This window comes from Periophthalmus magnuspinnatus, chromosome 8, assembly GCF_009829125.3.
Source record: "Periophthalmus magnuspinnatus isolate fPerMag1 chromosome 8, fPerMag1.2.pri, whole genome shotgun sequence".
NCBI lineage: Eukaryota > Metazoa > Chordata > Actinopteri > Gobiiformes > Gobiidae > Periophthalmus > Periophthalmus magnuspinnatus.
This window is the reverse complement of record NC_047133.1, coordinates 9,638,695-9,655,242: the sequence shown is the minus strand read 5'-3', so window position 1 is coordinate 9,655,242 and position 16,548 is coordinate 9,638,695. Positions and strand designations below refer to the sequence as shown.

The 16,548-nt window shown below is 41.7% G+C and overlaps 1 protein-coding gene across 9 annotated transcripts in view; it reads left to right on the top strand.

Moving 5' to 3' along the window:
• rbfox3a (RNA binding fox-1 homolog 3a) overlaps positions 1-16,548 on the top strand; it is a 1,019,729-nt gene that overhangs the window by 897,231 nt on the left and 105,950 nt on the right. For 2 of the 9 annotated variants that reach the window (XM_055223822.1, XM_055223829.1), the window contains exon 1: positions 8,846-9,076. In XM_055223822.1, the coding sequence (XP_055079797.1) occupies positions 8,861-9,076 (216 nt within the window). In that variant the 5' untranslated portion in view covers positions 8,846-8,860. Of the gene's footprint in view, positions 1-8,827; positions 9,105-9,732; positions 9,738-15,775; positions 15,784-16,548 lie in introns of those variants that run through there. The other 7 variants (XM_055223821.1, XM_055223827.1, XM_055223823.1 and 4 more) reach the window with 7 other exon arrangements.

Sequence of the window (16,548 nt, the reverse complement as noted above, 5' to 3'; positions counted from 1 at the left end):
ACATTTACGGCCGAGTGTTGCTTGGTTGGCTCATTAAAAACCTCCTGCCCAGATCGCGCGCATACGTCCGGGCTGGAAACGCGGAGGGAAGGGGGCCAAGCGGAGCCGTACTGCACCACTCCACTTACAACAACTCAAACACAAGCTGGAGGAAAGCTGCTTGCCTTCCTGTCACTACTGCTCATAGGAAAATAATGGCCCGGGAGTGAATACACGGGGTTCAAAATGCAAGTGAAGAGACTTAAGTTGTCATATTTATACGGAGAATGAAGTATTACAGTTTTGAACTACTTAAGTTACCTGGTTTTATCGACGCAAACTATAAACTAGCAAAACAAATCAGCATTTTGATAAACTGAGCAAAATGTGTTCTGCTCAGGTACTGATACGTATATTGTAAAAGCAGCTCTTGACATAAAAAGCGTTTTACTGTCCGATAATCAGGAAGTGCACGTTAGCATGGTAGTCGTTAGCTTAGTTAGCTTAGTCCTCACTTATTTTAAGCATTCCGAGCATCCTATTTATCTACCATGATGAGTTTATAAGCATTTTTCACAGCTTTCAGAGGCCAGAGTCGTAACGCTAAAGCTAACAACAACTAGCATGCTAACAAGGCACTTTCTGATTATAGGGCAATGATAGTTTCTTACAGTTTGCAGCTGTTTTCTTTATTTACGTTATGTCCAAGCATCCTAATTATTCTCCGCAATGAGTTTATAAGCGCTTTTCACAGCTTTCAGAGGCCTAGAGCTTTTACGTCTTAGTAATGCTAAGAACAGCTAGCATGCTAATGTGCACTACCTGAAACTCGCACAGTAAAACTCAGAGAGAGCAGAGATTACACCATTTAGTTTGACCTCAAGAGCTGCTTATATCTGTACTTGGGCGAGACAACTTTTTGCTCAAATCCACTTTTAAGTACAGTATTTACTATTTGCCTCTGCATTTGTTGAAAAAATGTCAAATTTGACGAGGCAATATTTGGGATTCGTTGTTGTAATACGAGTCTTGCTGCATAGAATCAACATTGCAGAAACATAGAGGGAAGGGGGCCAAGCGGAGCCGTACTGCACCACTCCACCCACAACAACACAACACGAGCTGGAGGAACGCTGCTCGCCTCCCTGTCACTACTCCTCATCGGAAAATAATGGCCCTGGAATGAATCTAGAGGTTTCAAAATACATGTATTTATGGAAGCAGGCGCAGAAAGTGCAAGCTAGTCAAGTGGATGTGAGGTGAGTTATTAAGTTGAGACACATATAGCCGCAAGCGCAAATCTGTCCGTCTGCAGGATGTGGGAGAAAAATGATGACAGGTTGAAATGGTTAAATTACTTAAAATGCATCGGAAGCTATGATTTGGCGTTGAAATCAGATTATTATTTGATTTTTCTTGAGTTAAAATCGAAACATTTCATTCAAGCTTATGTTTTGTTAACGATTGATAGGATAAATATTACAATAGCCCTCTCGTATTGTGTTCATATTAATTTTCCAACTTTATTGTTTTTAAGGTTAGGGTTTAAACGGCTGTTAAGTGGGTAATTAATGTACTCTGCTTGTCGCCATGGAGATGTTAGTGTTGGAATGTTCCACAGCATGGCATTAGTTTGATGTACTTTGCACTTATTCAATTTAAGGATTACAGGAAGAAAAAACATGTATTCTTACTCTGAGCGGGGTCGAATCTCCACAGATCTGACTTATAATTTGACCTACTTGTTGTCTGCCATGCAAAGAGACAACATCTCCGTGGAGACAAGCAGCTGACAGACTGCTCCACCAGAAAAGTGACATAGTGCTGCTTTAACTCTAATACGATTTTACTGTCTTAAAAACATGAAGAACAGAACTAGTTCACCTTAAATTGTTTGCAATGGTCCAAAGTTATTCCTCACTTACCTTATGCATTCTGAATATAAAAGCTAACCAACTAGCATGCTAACAGTGTGCTTCCTGACAGCGTACTAACAATGCTCAAATACATACACAAATCACGTTTGGCCATGTTTATTGCAGCCATTTTTTTTTTTTTTTTTTGTTTTCCTCACTTACCTTATGCATTCAGAATATAAAATCTAATCAACTAGCATGCTAATAATGTACTTCCTGACAGCGTACTAACAATGCTCAAACACACTTACAAAAATCACATATGGCCTTGTTTATTGCGGATGTTTTTGTTTTTTGTTTTGTTTTCCTCACTTACCTTATGCATTCAGAATATAAAAAAAACTAATCAACTAGCATGCTAACAATGTACTTCCTGACAGCGCACTAACAATGCTCAAACACATACAATTACAAAAATCACGTTTGGCCATGTTTATTGCGGCTGTTTTTGTTTTTTGTTTTGTTTTCTTCACTTACTTTATGCATTCAGAATATAAAAAAACTAATCAACTAGCATGCTAACAATGTACTTCCTGACAGCGCACTAACAATGCTCAAACACATACGCGTACACAAAATCACGTTCGGTTTACGTTTATGTTTATTGCAGCCATTTTTGTTTTGTTTTTTGTTTTGTTTTCCACCCAATTGCTTACGACATCGTCCCATACGTCGTAGCGAACATTCCGAAGTAGTACTAAAAAACAAAAAAAAACAAAAAAAAGTACGTGCGTATCTATATCTCCCATTCCCTCCGTGTTATTGTGTCGTGATTGCAGAGGCACAATTACGACGACGCGGAAGACGGCGCCGGAGACGAGACCCAAAACCCACTTATCTCTGATCATCTGGCCATCCCGGGCGCCTTGTAAAAACGCTACTTCTCTCTGTTTACGCTTATTGTTTCTTCCCGTCATAAAGTCCCACTCCCGGCAGCTCGCGTGCGGATGCCTCTGTAGCCCTTTCGCACTTTTTTCCTCTTATCGCGCGAGTTATGCGTCGAGCCTGCATGATCTGTATCTTTAAATTTGATTGAGGGCATTTGCGGGAGGCTGTTATTGCGTTTCACTTTTATTGTCTAGCTGCAGATTTTTTTGTTTTGTTTTGTTTTTTTTTTCTCTTCGCAGCTTGTTTTTAATGTTGGGTTGGAGACATCCGAGGCTGGAGCAGTGATCCTTTCTCATAACGCTCATTAGTCGGAATTCGGGGAGAGGTTTGTCTCTCTCGGTTTCTGTCCATAACTCCGTTCTCTCCCTCGTCCATCTCCCACCCTTTATTTCTCCCTCTCTTTCTCTCCTTCTGTTTCACTCTCTCTCAGCTGTTTTATTTCCCTGCTTTTCTCTCCCTTCCCCTCTTTTAACCTCACCTTTTCTCTCTCTCTCTTTGTCTCCCGTTCTCTCCCTCTCTCAACACCCTCTCTCTCTATCCCTTTTGTTTCTTTCTCTCCCTCATTTATCCGTTTCCCTCATGCTCTTCCTCTCTCCTTCCATCGTCCTCTCACCCATGCTTTATCTCCCTCTCTATCCTTTCCTTTCTTTCTTTCCCATTCTTCCGTCTCTTTCTCTTTTCATTCTAATTCCTCTCTCTTCCTCCCTTCCACTCTTTCCACCCTCTCTCCCCTTCCCTCCATCCCCTTTGTTTCGTTCTCTCCCTCATTTATCCCCTTCCCTCATCCTCTTCCTGTCTCCCTCCCTCTATCTTTTCCTCTCTTTCTCTCGCATTCTTCCCTCTTTTTTTCCTAATTGCTCTGACTCTATTCCTCCCTTCCACTCTTTCTACCCTCTCTCTCCCCTTCTCTCATCTCTATCTACCTCCCTCGATCTCTTTCTCTTCCTTTCTCTCACACCCTTCACTCTTCCCTCTCATTCTCCCCTTTCCTCCACCCCCACCCCTCTCCCCTTCTCTCTCTCCCCTTTTCTATCTTTCTCTCTCAATCTCTTTCTCTTCCCCCTTCTCCCACACCCTTCACCCTTTCCTCTCGTTCTCCTCTTTCCCCCACCCCCCACCCCTTCTCTCCATCCCCTTTGCCTCTTTATCTACCTCCCTCGATTTCATCCTCTCCCTCTTTGTCCCACACTTCACCCTTCCCTCTCATTCTTCCTTTTCCTCCACCCCCCACCCGTCTCCCCTTCTCTCCATCCCCTGTGCCTCTCTATCCACCTCTCGATCTCTTCCTCTCCCTCTTTCTCCCACACCCTTCCCTCACGTTCCTCCCTTTCTTCCACCCCCCACGCATCTCCCCTCGTCTCCATCCCCTTTGTCTCTCTATCTACCTCCCTCCATCTCTTCTCCCCCTTTCTCCCACCCACTCTCTCTCTCTCTCTCTTGCTCTCCCCGTCCCACCCCACCCCCCTCCTCCCTCTCCTCCCTCTCTCCAATCCCTTCTTCTCTCTTTCTGAAACCGAACCCGTCCAGCCATTATCCAGTTTAACAATGTGCAGCAGGCAGAAAAGTCCATTATTTCAGTAGCTCATCATCTCAAGCATCCACTCGAAACAAAAGGCCTTCATCTATCACTTAAAGTCAAGCGAAAGGAAAGAAATAAGGCCAAAACACACAGAAACGCACCAGGAATGTTGTGAGAATAGAAGGGGTAGGGAGATGGAGAGATAGAGAGAGGGATGGAGGGTGAGAGAGAAAGAGAGAAAGGGGATGTTGCAAAAAAAATAAGACCAAAACAGAAAGAAGCCAGACCTGGGATTGTTGTGGAAATGGAGAGATGGATACACAGAGAGGGAGATAGAGAGGGAGAAGCAGATAGAGAGAGAGGGATGGTGAGATAGAAAAAGAGAGAGAGAAAGGTAGGGAGGATGAGAAAGAAGGAGAGAGAAAGGATGTCACCAAAAAATAAGACCAAAACAGAAAGAAACAAGACCTGGGATTCTTGTGGAAATGGAGAGATTGATACAGAGAGAGGGAGAAACAGAGAGAGAGGGAGATGGAGAGGGAGAAACAGAGAAAGAGGAAGGGAGGGAAGGTGAGAAAGAGAGAGAAAGCGAAAGGACGTCACCTAAAAATAAGACCAAAACAGAAAGAAACAAGACCTGGGATTGTTGTGGAAATGGAGAGATGGATAGAGAGGGAGGGAGGGTGAGAGAGAAAAAGAGAGATTACGTCACCAAAAAATAAGACCAAAACACAAAGGAGCAAGGCCTGGGATTGTTGTGGAAGCGAAGAGATGAAGAGAGAGAGTGAAAGAAAGAGAGAGAGGGAGGCTGTGAGAAAGTGAGATTTAGAGAGAGAAATAGGAAAAGGGAGGGAGGCATCACAACAAAATAAGACCAAAACAAAAAGACTAGACCAATAAAATGGGGGGGAGAGAGAGAGGTAGGGAGGGTGAGAGAGAAAGAGAGGGAGAGAGGACGTCACCAAAAAAATAAGACCAAAACGCAAAAAAATAAGACCAGGGATTGTTGTGGAAGTGAAGAGATGGAGAGAGAGAGAGTCTGAAAAAGCAAAAGAGAGAGAATGAAGAGGGGCATCACAAAAAAATAAGACCAAAACAAACAGACCAAACCGATGAAATGGGAGAGAGAGAGAAAGAGAGACAAAAGAGAGAGTGAGGACGTTACCAAAAAATAAGACCAAAACGCAAAAAAAACAAGACCAGGGATTGTTGTGGAAATGAGAGAGAAAAAGGGAAAGAGAAAGAGAGAGGAAGGCTTTGAGAAACTGTGATTTAGAGAAAGGGGGGAGGGGGACCAAAATAAACAAACAAAACCGATGAAATGGAGGAGAGAGAAGAAGAAAGGGAGAGAGCGACAGAGGGGGAGACAGATATGGAGCGAGGGAGGACATCACTTTAACAGCAGCCAATGAGGTGCAATGAGGAACAAGTTGTGCTGCTGCCGTACGGTGGGAACCCGTGGAGGAGTTTAGCAGTGAGGAGCCCGGATCTTAATGGGATGTTACTGAACTAAAGTTGTTAAACTGGACAAAAGTGGGCCTCGGAATGTTTGTGTAAGGAATATGTGGGAATCCAGAGCTGGAATTTGACAACTGATATCATAATGTGTTGTATAAATGTGTTTGTAATTTGAACTTGTATCGTATTTTGCACCCATAATGTGTTATATAAGTCTTTTGGCGTGAAGTTATTCGTATTGGCGATGCTCGTGTGCTTCAGTACAGCTTTCAACGGTCTAGTCAGTGATCAAAAGGTTACCGGTTCGAATCCCACTCTGGAGGAAATCTGCTTTGACAATTTTGTAACGAACTCTAACATATAATTTTATCACAGGCTTAAGAATTTTGTCGCGTTGTTGTTTAATATTAATAATAAATATGAACGATTATGACAGGGGAAGTGTCTTGCTCAACGACCCAACAGAAGTACGCATTGGGAGAAGTGATAAAAACCATATGAATTTTGATATTTTCTTTTTTATGCGCAGTATGTTTTGTTATTACCTCTCCATTTGTTAAAAAGTGTCAGATTTGACTTGGTAATATTTTGGTTTCATGGTTGTAACACAAGTCACGCTGCATAAAATCAACATCCCCAGAAACAAAAAGACTTCCACTGTTTATACGGGCGCAAAGTAGAGCCGTGTCTTAATTAAACCCCAAACAGCTCTTGTAATTCTCAAAGTGAGGCGGTAAAATAAAAAAGAACTGTCCCAAAAACTCGGAGCGCTCCGGCTGTAACCAACGCTCGTAAAGTGTGTGATTGGGAAACAAAGAGCGCGGCTTGTAAAATCTCCCTGCGCTAACGGCATCTGCTCCTTTAACTGACCTGTCACCCAAATCAAAGACTCTAATCAAAGTTTTATCAATTAATTGATCTTTCCTCTTTGCTACGGAGATCCCCCCAGACTCTGGCCCCTCTGCTCCTCTCCGCCCTCCCTCCACATAAACTCTGTTCATTAGCGCTGATCAAACACAGTGCTAATGCTAGCTGAGAGCGCTATGATGGCTGCTTCCGTGGATTCTCGTTGGTTTGCAGGACAGGTCTCCCTCGGTGAATCTCCGTTTACATTTGGGGCCGCTCGGCTCTTTGAAACCGCTTAGACCAGTCAAACAATCGCTCCAACTTTTACCTACAACTCTTTAACTCCTCAAAGCGAAGCCGTGGAGATGTCCTCACCCTTTTGGATAATGTGCTTGATGCGCCTGAAGAGAGGGCTTTCATCTTGGGAGCACTACTTAAAGACGCTCTACCTAATTTATATTTAAAAATGTAAAAACAAAAAACTAAAATAAAAGAACTAGTTTGCAGTGATTCAAACTTAATCCTCACTTACCTTATGCATTCAGAGCACCATAATTATTCACCATGATGAGTTTATAAGCACTTTTCACAACTCTCTGAGACACCATGACAGTAAAGCTAACAACAACTAGCATGCAAACGCGCACTTCCTGGATATTGGACAATAAAATGCTAGAATTAGATGCAGAACTGAAGAACTGCTTATACAATATATCTGTACAAGTGGTGGTAGAAGAAGTACAGATACAGAGTAAAAGTAAGTAAAAGTATCACACAGAAAGTACCCATTTATAAATTTACTTTAAAAGTGTTGTGTAATGTCGTGATGTTGAGTAAAAACATTTTGGTCAACAGTAACAATCAATTTTGAATCAATTTCTTATGAAGTTTGTGTATTTATTTTTGTTTGCTCAAAGCTGAAGCTTGAACTCGAAAACGTTTGTCAGGATGTTACCACGTACTCATATCATCATATGAAAAGTACTTTTTTACTTTTCAGTTCAGTTCAAAAATGTAGTGGAGTAGAAATTACACATACCTGCTCTCAAATGTAGTGAAGTAAAAAGTATCCATGGTACAGATACCTAAAACTTCTACTTCTACAGTACTACTTCCACCACTGATCTGTACTGGCGTAAGACAAATTTTCCTCAAATACATGGGAAAAAAATGGGGTACCGGCCCTTTAAAACTACTTGCTTGTACTTCCTTAGTTCTAATGTTGAGATCCAATATCCTTGAATGAACTAATTACGAGTTGTGTTGCCCGTCTAAAAATAGCTTAAGAAATGGATGCCTTCATGGATGGATCATTTGCACATAACAAGAAGAACGTGAGAAGAACCATTACTTTGCCTGCAATTTGAAATATTGTTTTCTTTTGTGAAGGAAAAAGTTGAATTGCTCCAGCAGATTACCGCCCCTACAATCATTTTTATTATTTTGTTGCTTTTCGGTTGAAACTTTAATTTTGGACTCCAATTATGTGGGAATTATATGTTATTGCTTCCAAAGTTTGTTGAGTCATTCTCTGGTAACTTCTGTGATCACAATTTTAGGCGTTATAACGGGTGATGTCTTGGTTAAAATATCGATATTGGTGAAATTGGAGTTTTTAAATTTGTTTGTTTTCAATTATAGATATCGGTATGGGTTAAAAATTTTAAATGCAGTCGATATTTGGCAGGAATATATTTCTAAGCTACCCCAGTCTGTGTGTGTCCATGTGTGAGTCCCAGTTTTTTCTCAGTGCATCAGAGGTAGAAAAAGACACCTTGATATTATGTTTTTATTATTATTTTTTGTATTATTATTTTTTATTTTATTTTATTGTATTATTATTATTTTTTGTTTTATTTTATTGTATTATTTTATTGTATTATTTTATTATTTTATTTTATTACTATATATTATTATTGTTTTTCTAATTCTGTTCCAAATGCTGCTTGTGTCGCTTTGCTTGTTGTTCAGTACTTTACTACGCTTTGGTTTTAATTGCGGTCTATGAATAAATTTGATTGAAAGAAAAGTAATTTTATATCCCAGATTATTTTTTCAAAAGTAAAAAGTTAAATTGTGAACTTAGCCATAACTTAACAACATTTTTATGGGTCTTTCTATATTGATTTTGGCTAATGTTGTTCATCAGCCACAGCAGACAAATATTCGTTATAAGTTTAGTTTTGATCTAACGTTTTGTGTCCCTCTCCTGTCTCCTCAGGGTAACCAAGAGGCCACCAACCCTCCGGAAGCCATGGCCCAGCCGTACACCCCCGCCCAGTACCCCCCTCCCCCACAGAACGGCATCCCGGCTGAGTTTGCCGCGCCGCACCCACTGCCCACGCAGGACTACACGGGCCAGAGCCGCGTGCCCGAACACGCCATGACGCTGTACACGCCGGCGCAGACACACAGCGAGGCGCCCCCTACAGACACGCCCACGCCTAACACCACGAGCGCACCGGTCAGTGTCCTCCACCACCTCAGCACCTCATGCTGTCAGCAGCACATGCTCCAAGTACGAACGCATGATTACTCCTCCATATCCTCCATAACTCACCATAGTTGGACATTTTAAGTCATGTCAGAAGATTTTTGTTTAAAGTTCCTATATTACGCAAAATTGACTCTTGTGAGCTTTAAACCATGTTATAATACCTCCACAGAAACATGCCCGAGTTGTGTTTTGTTTCATTCACACATGTTTAAATGACACTTTATTATTAAACTGTCCACATCTCCAAATCTCACAGTGCTCTGTTCCACCTTGTGATGTCATGAAGTACCTTTGGTTTAGTAGAAATTGGCAATTCCAGGGGTGAAATTATCCAAATGATTGTAATGAAGGTGTATCGCGATTAAAAACACAGTGGAGTACTTCCTGTATTACCACATGACATCACAAGGTGGAATGTTCTTTGTATGAGTGAAGATCTCAACCTAAATAAGCAGAGTTTGTGTGTTAAACATGCGTGAATGAAACAAAACACAACTCTAGGTATGTTTTGGATGAGGAAACAACATTATAACATAGATCAGAAAACAGCGTAATATGGGCCCTTTAACTAAGGCTGTGCTCACACTTCCTACAGAGACAAATCTTTGGTAGACGGGGCTAAGGGGGAGCTAAGGTCTAATGTGGATGCTCACGTAACATGTTAATTTAGAGCCTTTTAACAATGGAGCACACCGCCCACTGCTTACCATGTTTGCTTTGCTGTTGTTGGCACCCTGTAGTGATTTATAAAACATAATGTTGAACTCTTTGTTTTTTCTTCTCTCGTTTTTAACACTTGTCGAGGTTGGATGCAAAATGGGGCCAAAGTCTATGATAGGGCGTGTTGGGGAGTGTTGCATTCGCCATCTTATAGCGGCGGCTTGGACCCGTTTAATCCATAGTAATAGACTGTATGTATAAATTGGCATAGTTATACTGTTGGTCGCAATGTTCCAAACAGGAAGTGAGCATGGGTGCACTTTGATTGGCTCTTTGTTTGCTACGATACTGTACTTGGAATTCCTAATATGCAACTTGGCTCCAAATTCGTCCCTATAACTGCTAACCTCGACTCGCTTCATTTGACTAAAGCCGAACGTTACGGATGACATCACACTCCCTTAGTCCACTTCTTTGTACAGTCTATGGTCCATAGTCTAGGTCCACGTCTCATCCCACGCTAATTTAGTCTGAACTTTGACGTGACGTGTGGGCAAGTGTGACTGCAGCCTTGTAAGAAAACCATACGAACCTCTCCGAATCACTGAGTCATGTTTAAACTAATCAAAAGTACACCAAAGTACATTTACTGTCTTTGCGAGGCTATGCTTAACAACCGGACATTTATTATGGTTTATGACTAGTCTTTACGGTCCCTCTCGGCATTGTTATAAATATGCCAGAAGTATCTTGTAATTCAACCCAAAATCTACAATTTACAACAAAATATTCCTCATTAGAAGACAGTGCTTGTACATTGGGATATACATAATCAAGACTTTTTAAGGTGTTTTATGCTGATTGAAATGTCTCTGCTGTGTAATATAATTTTTTTTTTCTTGGCTTTATAATTTGTAACCAGCATCTCATGGCTGTCGGTGTTGACGCTTTATAATCACTAGCAAATCAGATTACGTATCGCTGCTATCAATGTAAATCTATACTTATTCAATTTGCATTAGTCAGATACGTGTAAGCCGAGCCATATTATGTTTGTTTTTGTAGGTTGAAACGTTGCCGTACAGTGCGGATGCGTGTTGCCATGTACTGATCTATTTTGGTTTGTTCGTGTGAAAAAAAATTGCGTGTAAACCTGTTCTGTTTTATTCATGTGGGTGGGGGGGGGGGGGGGGGGTTCTGACAGACTGCAAACATGAATGATTTAGTCTGTCTGAAAGCAGGACACGCCCCATCCCCCACCCCCCCTCTACCCCCAAAACGTATGACGCTAATTTACTCAATGAAAAATGCACTTTGAGAGACCCCTGCCTTCTCCAGTCATGCCGGCATTTGACCCATTTTGTGTTGGAATTTGGGTTGGTTAGAATAGGTTGGATGGAGCAGAGGAGAAAGTGAGATGGAGCAGAGGATGCAGAGGAGAGGGTCAGAGGAGCAGAGGATGCAGAGGAGAGGGTCAGACGGAGCAGAGGATGAAGAGAAGAGGGTCAGACAGAGCAGAAGATGCAGAGGAGATGATTAGATGGAGCATAGGATGAAGAGGAGAGGGTCAGACGGAGCAGAGGATGAAGAGGAGAGGGTCAGACGGAGCAGAGGATGAAGAGAAGAGGGCCAGACGGAGCAGAGGATGAAGAGAAGAGGGTCAGATGGAGCAGAGGATGAAGAGAAGAGGGTCAGATGGAGCAGAGGATGAAGAGGAGAGGGTCAGACGGAGCAGAGGATGAAGAGGAGAGGGTCAGACGGAGCAGAGGAAGCAGAGAAGAGGGTCAGACGGAGCAGAGGATGCAGAGGAGATATTGAGACGGAGCAGAGGGTCAGACGGAGCAGAGGTTGAAGAGGAAATGGTGAGATGAAGCAGAGGAGATGGAGAGATGGAGCAGAGAATGTAGAGGAGAGGGTCAGACGGAGCAGAGGATGAAGAGGAGAGGGTCAGACGGAGCAGAGGATGCAGAGGAGATGGAGAGATGGAGCAGAGAAGGTGGTGAGACGGAGCAGAAGATGTAGAGAGGGTCAGACGGAGCAGATGATGCAAAGCAGAGGGTCAGACAGAGTGGAAGTTTCACAACTGAACCTCTTTTAATCTGCCTACCAATTACCAAGTTGTGAAATTGAATTAAACAGCCGAGATTGTCTGTTTCTATATATACTCTTGACCTGGGATTTACCTTACAAAAAGACGGATGAAAAGCTGAAAATAGGCGTGTGGATGTGGCGAGGTGGAGGCAGATGAAAAAGCAGTGGCTCTTATATCTATGCATTAGTGAGAACACACCTGCAGGGGGGGTCACGCCGAGGCCACGTCCCCCCAGGAGAGATGTAGGTCAGCCATAAAGAACCTCTTAATAACTCCACTTTCACTGCCAACAATTACACCGGAACAGGAGGATTGGAGGGAGGGAGGGGTGGGAGACAGGAGCGAGAGAAAGGGGGGAGATGGGGGAGAGAGGGATGAAGCTTTGACGTTGATACAATCTGAGCTGTACGTTTCATTTTGCCGAGTTTCATTTACACTCACCTGATCTACTCTTGGTCTTATGAATGTGAAAAACAGAACTAATACATTTGAAAAGTTAATCCTCACTCGCCTTATGCATTCTGAGCATCGTAATTATTCACGGCAATGAGTTTAAAAGTGCTTTTCATAACTCCCAGGAACCAAAGAAGCAACTAGCATGCTAACTGTGCATTTTCTAATTTTCAGACAATCAAATTGCTTCATAATTAGATGCAGAAGACTTATTTTAGAGCTGGGTATACAAAATATCTGAAATGGGACAAATTTTACTCCAATACATTAGGAAAAATCTGCTATATGCCCTTTAATCACAAAGATGTTATTGAAATAAAATGAATAAATGAATAAAATGAAATAAAATAAAATAAAATAAAATAAAATGAATGAAATAGCAATAAAAGTCTTCTGAAAGTATTTTAATAGTAACTGTCATTGTTCTTAAAGTTCTCAAAAATACAAAAATAGATGTATCCAGTCTTCATGGGATTGTACCGTGTATAAAATCCACTAACCATAAAGTTTAGACCTCTACAAACGTGAACTACATGGGGTTCCAGTTTATACTCCTGTCTTATGTCAAAATCTAAAGCTTGTGTGTTTAAAATATGGATTATATCTAATAAACATTGATTACTAGTTGGAAAACACTGATTACTAGAATTGTTCACTTCTAAAATACATCGTCTTGAATATCTGTTCTTGGTAGCTCTGAAACAATAGATGGCAGATGATAGCTATATTATGAAACATTGTAGAACTTAAATGAGATTTAACTGTGCCACCAGACTCAGGTTTCTTGGACTTTTGATCTGTCTTGCATTCAAATTGCTGTTATTGCTGCCAAGGGACTGTTAAATTCACCAGATTGCCTGAGACCCAAAAGAATTGTATAGTCGGTAACCCCTGCTTTAAAGGTCCTATATTCCACAGCATTGACTCTTGGGAGTTTTAAGCCATGTAAAAAAAAAAAAAAAAACTTATAAAAAACATACCTGGAGTTGTGTTTTGTTTCATTCACAGATGTTTGAGTAACTCTGCATTATTAATCTGTACATCTCTAAAGCTCAAAATGCTCTGTTCCTCCTTGTGATGTCATAAAGTGGTAGTTTTCAAGTTAACAGCTACATTTTACCTTTTGTTCAGTAGAGACGAGTAATTCCAGGGCTGAAATTATGCAGATGATTCTACTGAAGTGTATGGAGTTTAAAAAGACAGTGGAGCACTTCCTGTATTACCACATGACATCACAAGGTGGACAAGTACTTTTACACTGAGAGAAGAACTCAGCCTAAATATGCAGGGTTTGTGTGTGAAACGTGTGTAAATGTATAAAACAAAACACAACTCCAGGTCTGTTTTTTTTTTTTTTTTTTTTTTTTTTTTCATGAGGAGACAATGTTATAACATAAATCAGAAAATAGCGCGATATGGGCCATTTAAATCCTAGCCTGGTCGGAAGTACCTAGCTACTGCTGCCTATATTTTCTTCAGATCTCAATTATTTCTCCCATCTTTCTTCCTCTCCCCATTCCTTCCACTTCATTTCATTAGATTACATTGACTCTTAGCCGCTTGTAATGGTCTTTATGTTACTGTATAGCCTTCTTGTGTACAGCCTTAAGCTTTATTTATCGCTGTCTGCTAGCCCCATCCTCCCACCCCTCCGTTCTCGAGGACTTTTTCTGCCAGCGTTGTCCTTTTTTTTCCTGCGATCCACTCTCCTCTTGTGGCTAATACCTCGTACTTACAGCTCCGTAATGGCCGCCGCTCAGCAGAGAGGCGCAAGCTAGCAGGAGGCACTCACTTTTCTGTCTCCCCCTTCACTTCTGAGTCCTCTTCATGTTCTGGTCCCGCTGTGAAGAAAGCCCAGAGACGCGGGCCCTCCATGGAGAGATGAGAGCTCTCCCCCCTCCCTCGCCTCCTCCCTTCTTTCTCTCCTCTCTCTCACACTTCTAAGTCTGTTCATCTTATGGCATTTCTCCAATTGTTAAAAAAAAAAAAAAAAAAAAAAGGAGAAAAAATAGCTAACGCAGGAACAGAGCGAATCAAAGAGAAAACTAGCTCGGCGATGATTTACCCCCCAACGGTTTTGAAGTCTGAAGTTTGGCATATTAGGGTCAGGCTGAGGAAGCTAATGCTACTGTAAACATCCTGAACAAAGATGGCTACGGAGCACAATCACAGCATCTGCTAAACTTAGGGCTTTCTTCCACAAATACTTGATAATCACGACTATCAGCTTCCTAAGAGTAAATATGTAATGCATTTTGTTACAGATGTAGGGTGAAATCTGGCGTACTTGTCTGAGGCCTTCTTGTAAAAAATGCTTTTATATTGTTTGAAGAAATGAAGTTCAAAATTAGCTAAATCAAACCTGCTATATATATATTTAACTTGTAATGTAACTTTCTAAGGGTGTTTTTATCGCTGAATGTTACCTTTACAAACACGCATTCTTACCGAGAATGGGATCAACTCAGATCTTTGAAAATACAGTGGTCCCTCGTTTATCGCGGGGGTTACGTTCTAAAAATAACCCGCAATAGACAAAATCCGTGAAGTCGTCAGCTTTATTTTTTACAGTTATTCTATATGTTTTTTGCTGTAAAACCCCTCACCACACACTTTATACACTTTTCTCACACAGGCATTAACATTTTCTCACATTTCTCTCTCGTTTAAACTCTCTCAAAGTTCAAACCTTCGTAGGCGTCTTTGTCGGTGCAGAACGTTTCATCGACGTTGTGGGTTTTGTCGGGGAGAAAACTTACTAACATACAGCACTTCAGAGTCACACTGCGATCGAACGTTTATGTAAATTAGGCTGAAAACATTCACTGTACAGGAGACACGGCACAGAGGAGACTGATGGACAATGGTCTACAGTCCCTCAGCCAATCAGGACGCAGAGCACAATGCACGTTCATACGCTGGAAATTAAAACAGCGAGACGGCGAAAGGTGAACCGCGATACAAGGAGGGACAGCTGTATATAAGTTTACATCGTGCATCTTTAATTAATGAACATTTAGAATCCCATATTTATCATTTATCCTATTCAACAAGATAAGATGAAGCTTCTTAAACTCAATTTTTGTCATAACTCGTCTTTTAGCTCTTCTATTGTCATGCCTTTTCTGACAAGCGACCCTCCTCCTCATTCCTCTCCCTCTTCTGTGTCCCTTCAGCTCAGAGTGCAGTGGGGTGTAAACACTTTGACCCATGGGGGGGCGCTGTGCTGTGTCGTCCTCCGCTGCGTTCCCTGCTTTAATGACACCCTTTGGTCCGCTTGACTCGACTCAGCTGGGACGGAGGGGGCGGTTTTGATTGGGACACCCCACGGAATGCCACATATCAGGAGTAGCACATCTCAGCACGTCCCCCTCCCTCCTCCCCTCCATCCAGAATCCACCATCTCGCTGCTCCAACAACCCACCAAGCTGCTTTATTCCCAACTTAGAGACTTGAAAAGATATGAGCACCAGAAGTCAGTATAGAACGTACAAAGTATTCCCTGAAGAGACTGGTAGACAGTGTATGTTTTAATGAAGCGGTGCCGAGGAGAGCTTTTTTTTTTTTTAGGCTGGCAGTGCGTCGAAGGTACAGCGTTGTCCAGAAACAAGCCAAAAGATCATCTGGGACCCCGACACTTGAAAGAAACCAAACTTTTTTCATTTAATCCTCGGAGAGTTGAGGGCTACAGAGAGAGAGAGAGAGAGGCAGAGAGAGAGAGAAAAAATAAGCTTGTTATCCTGCAGTTCAAATGGTGGAGGGTTCGGTTGGATTTCATGAGTAATCATTCTAGTTTGAGATAACAAATTAAAGGGGTGAGCGCCACACTTAAACACAGACTGTGACCGAGTTTTCCACAAGCAAGACTATAGGGCTCTTAGATTATGTGCATATATCTACACATAGGGGGTGTAAGAGAGCGGGGAGAATGTACTTTTTATATGGAAGAAATATAGTGGTAATAGTCATTGTAGTAATTTGCAAGAGCACTGGTTGAAAAGTACCAAGGTCTGACACAACAATAATAAAGCTTTGCTAAGGTAATTGAACCTCTATGTATATATTCTAAAGGTCTAGATCAAAGGTGTCCAAACTATGGCCCGGGGGCCAAATGCGGCCCTCAACCAATTTTTATTGGCCCTCAGACCTTCAATTGAACTGGCCCAATTGATCCAAATCAGTACTTTTTATGGCAAATTTGAGTAATCCTACCAGTATAACCTAAATAACATCACATTGC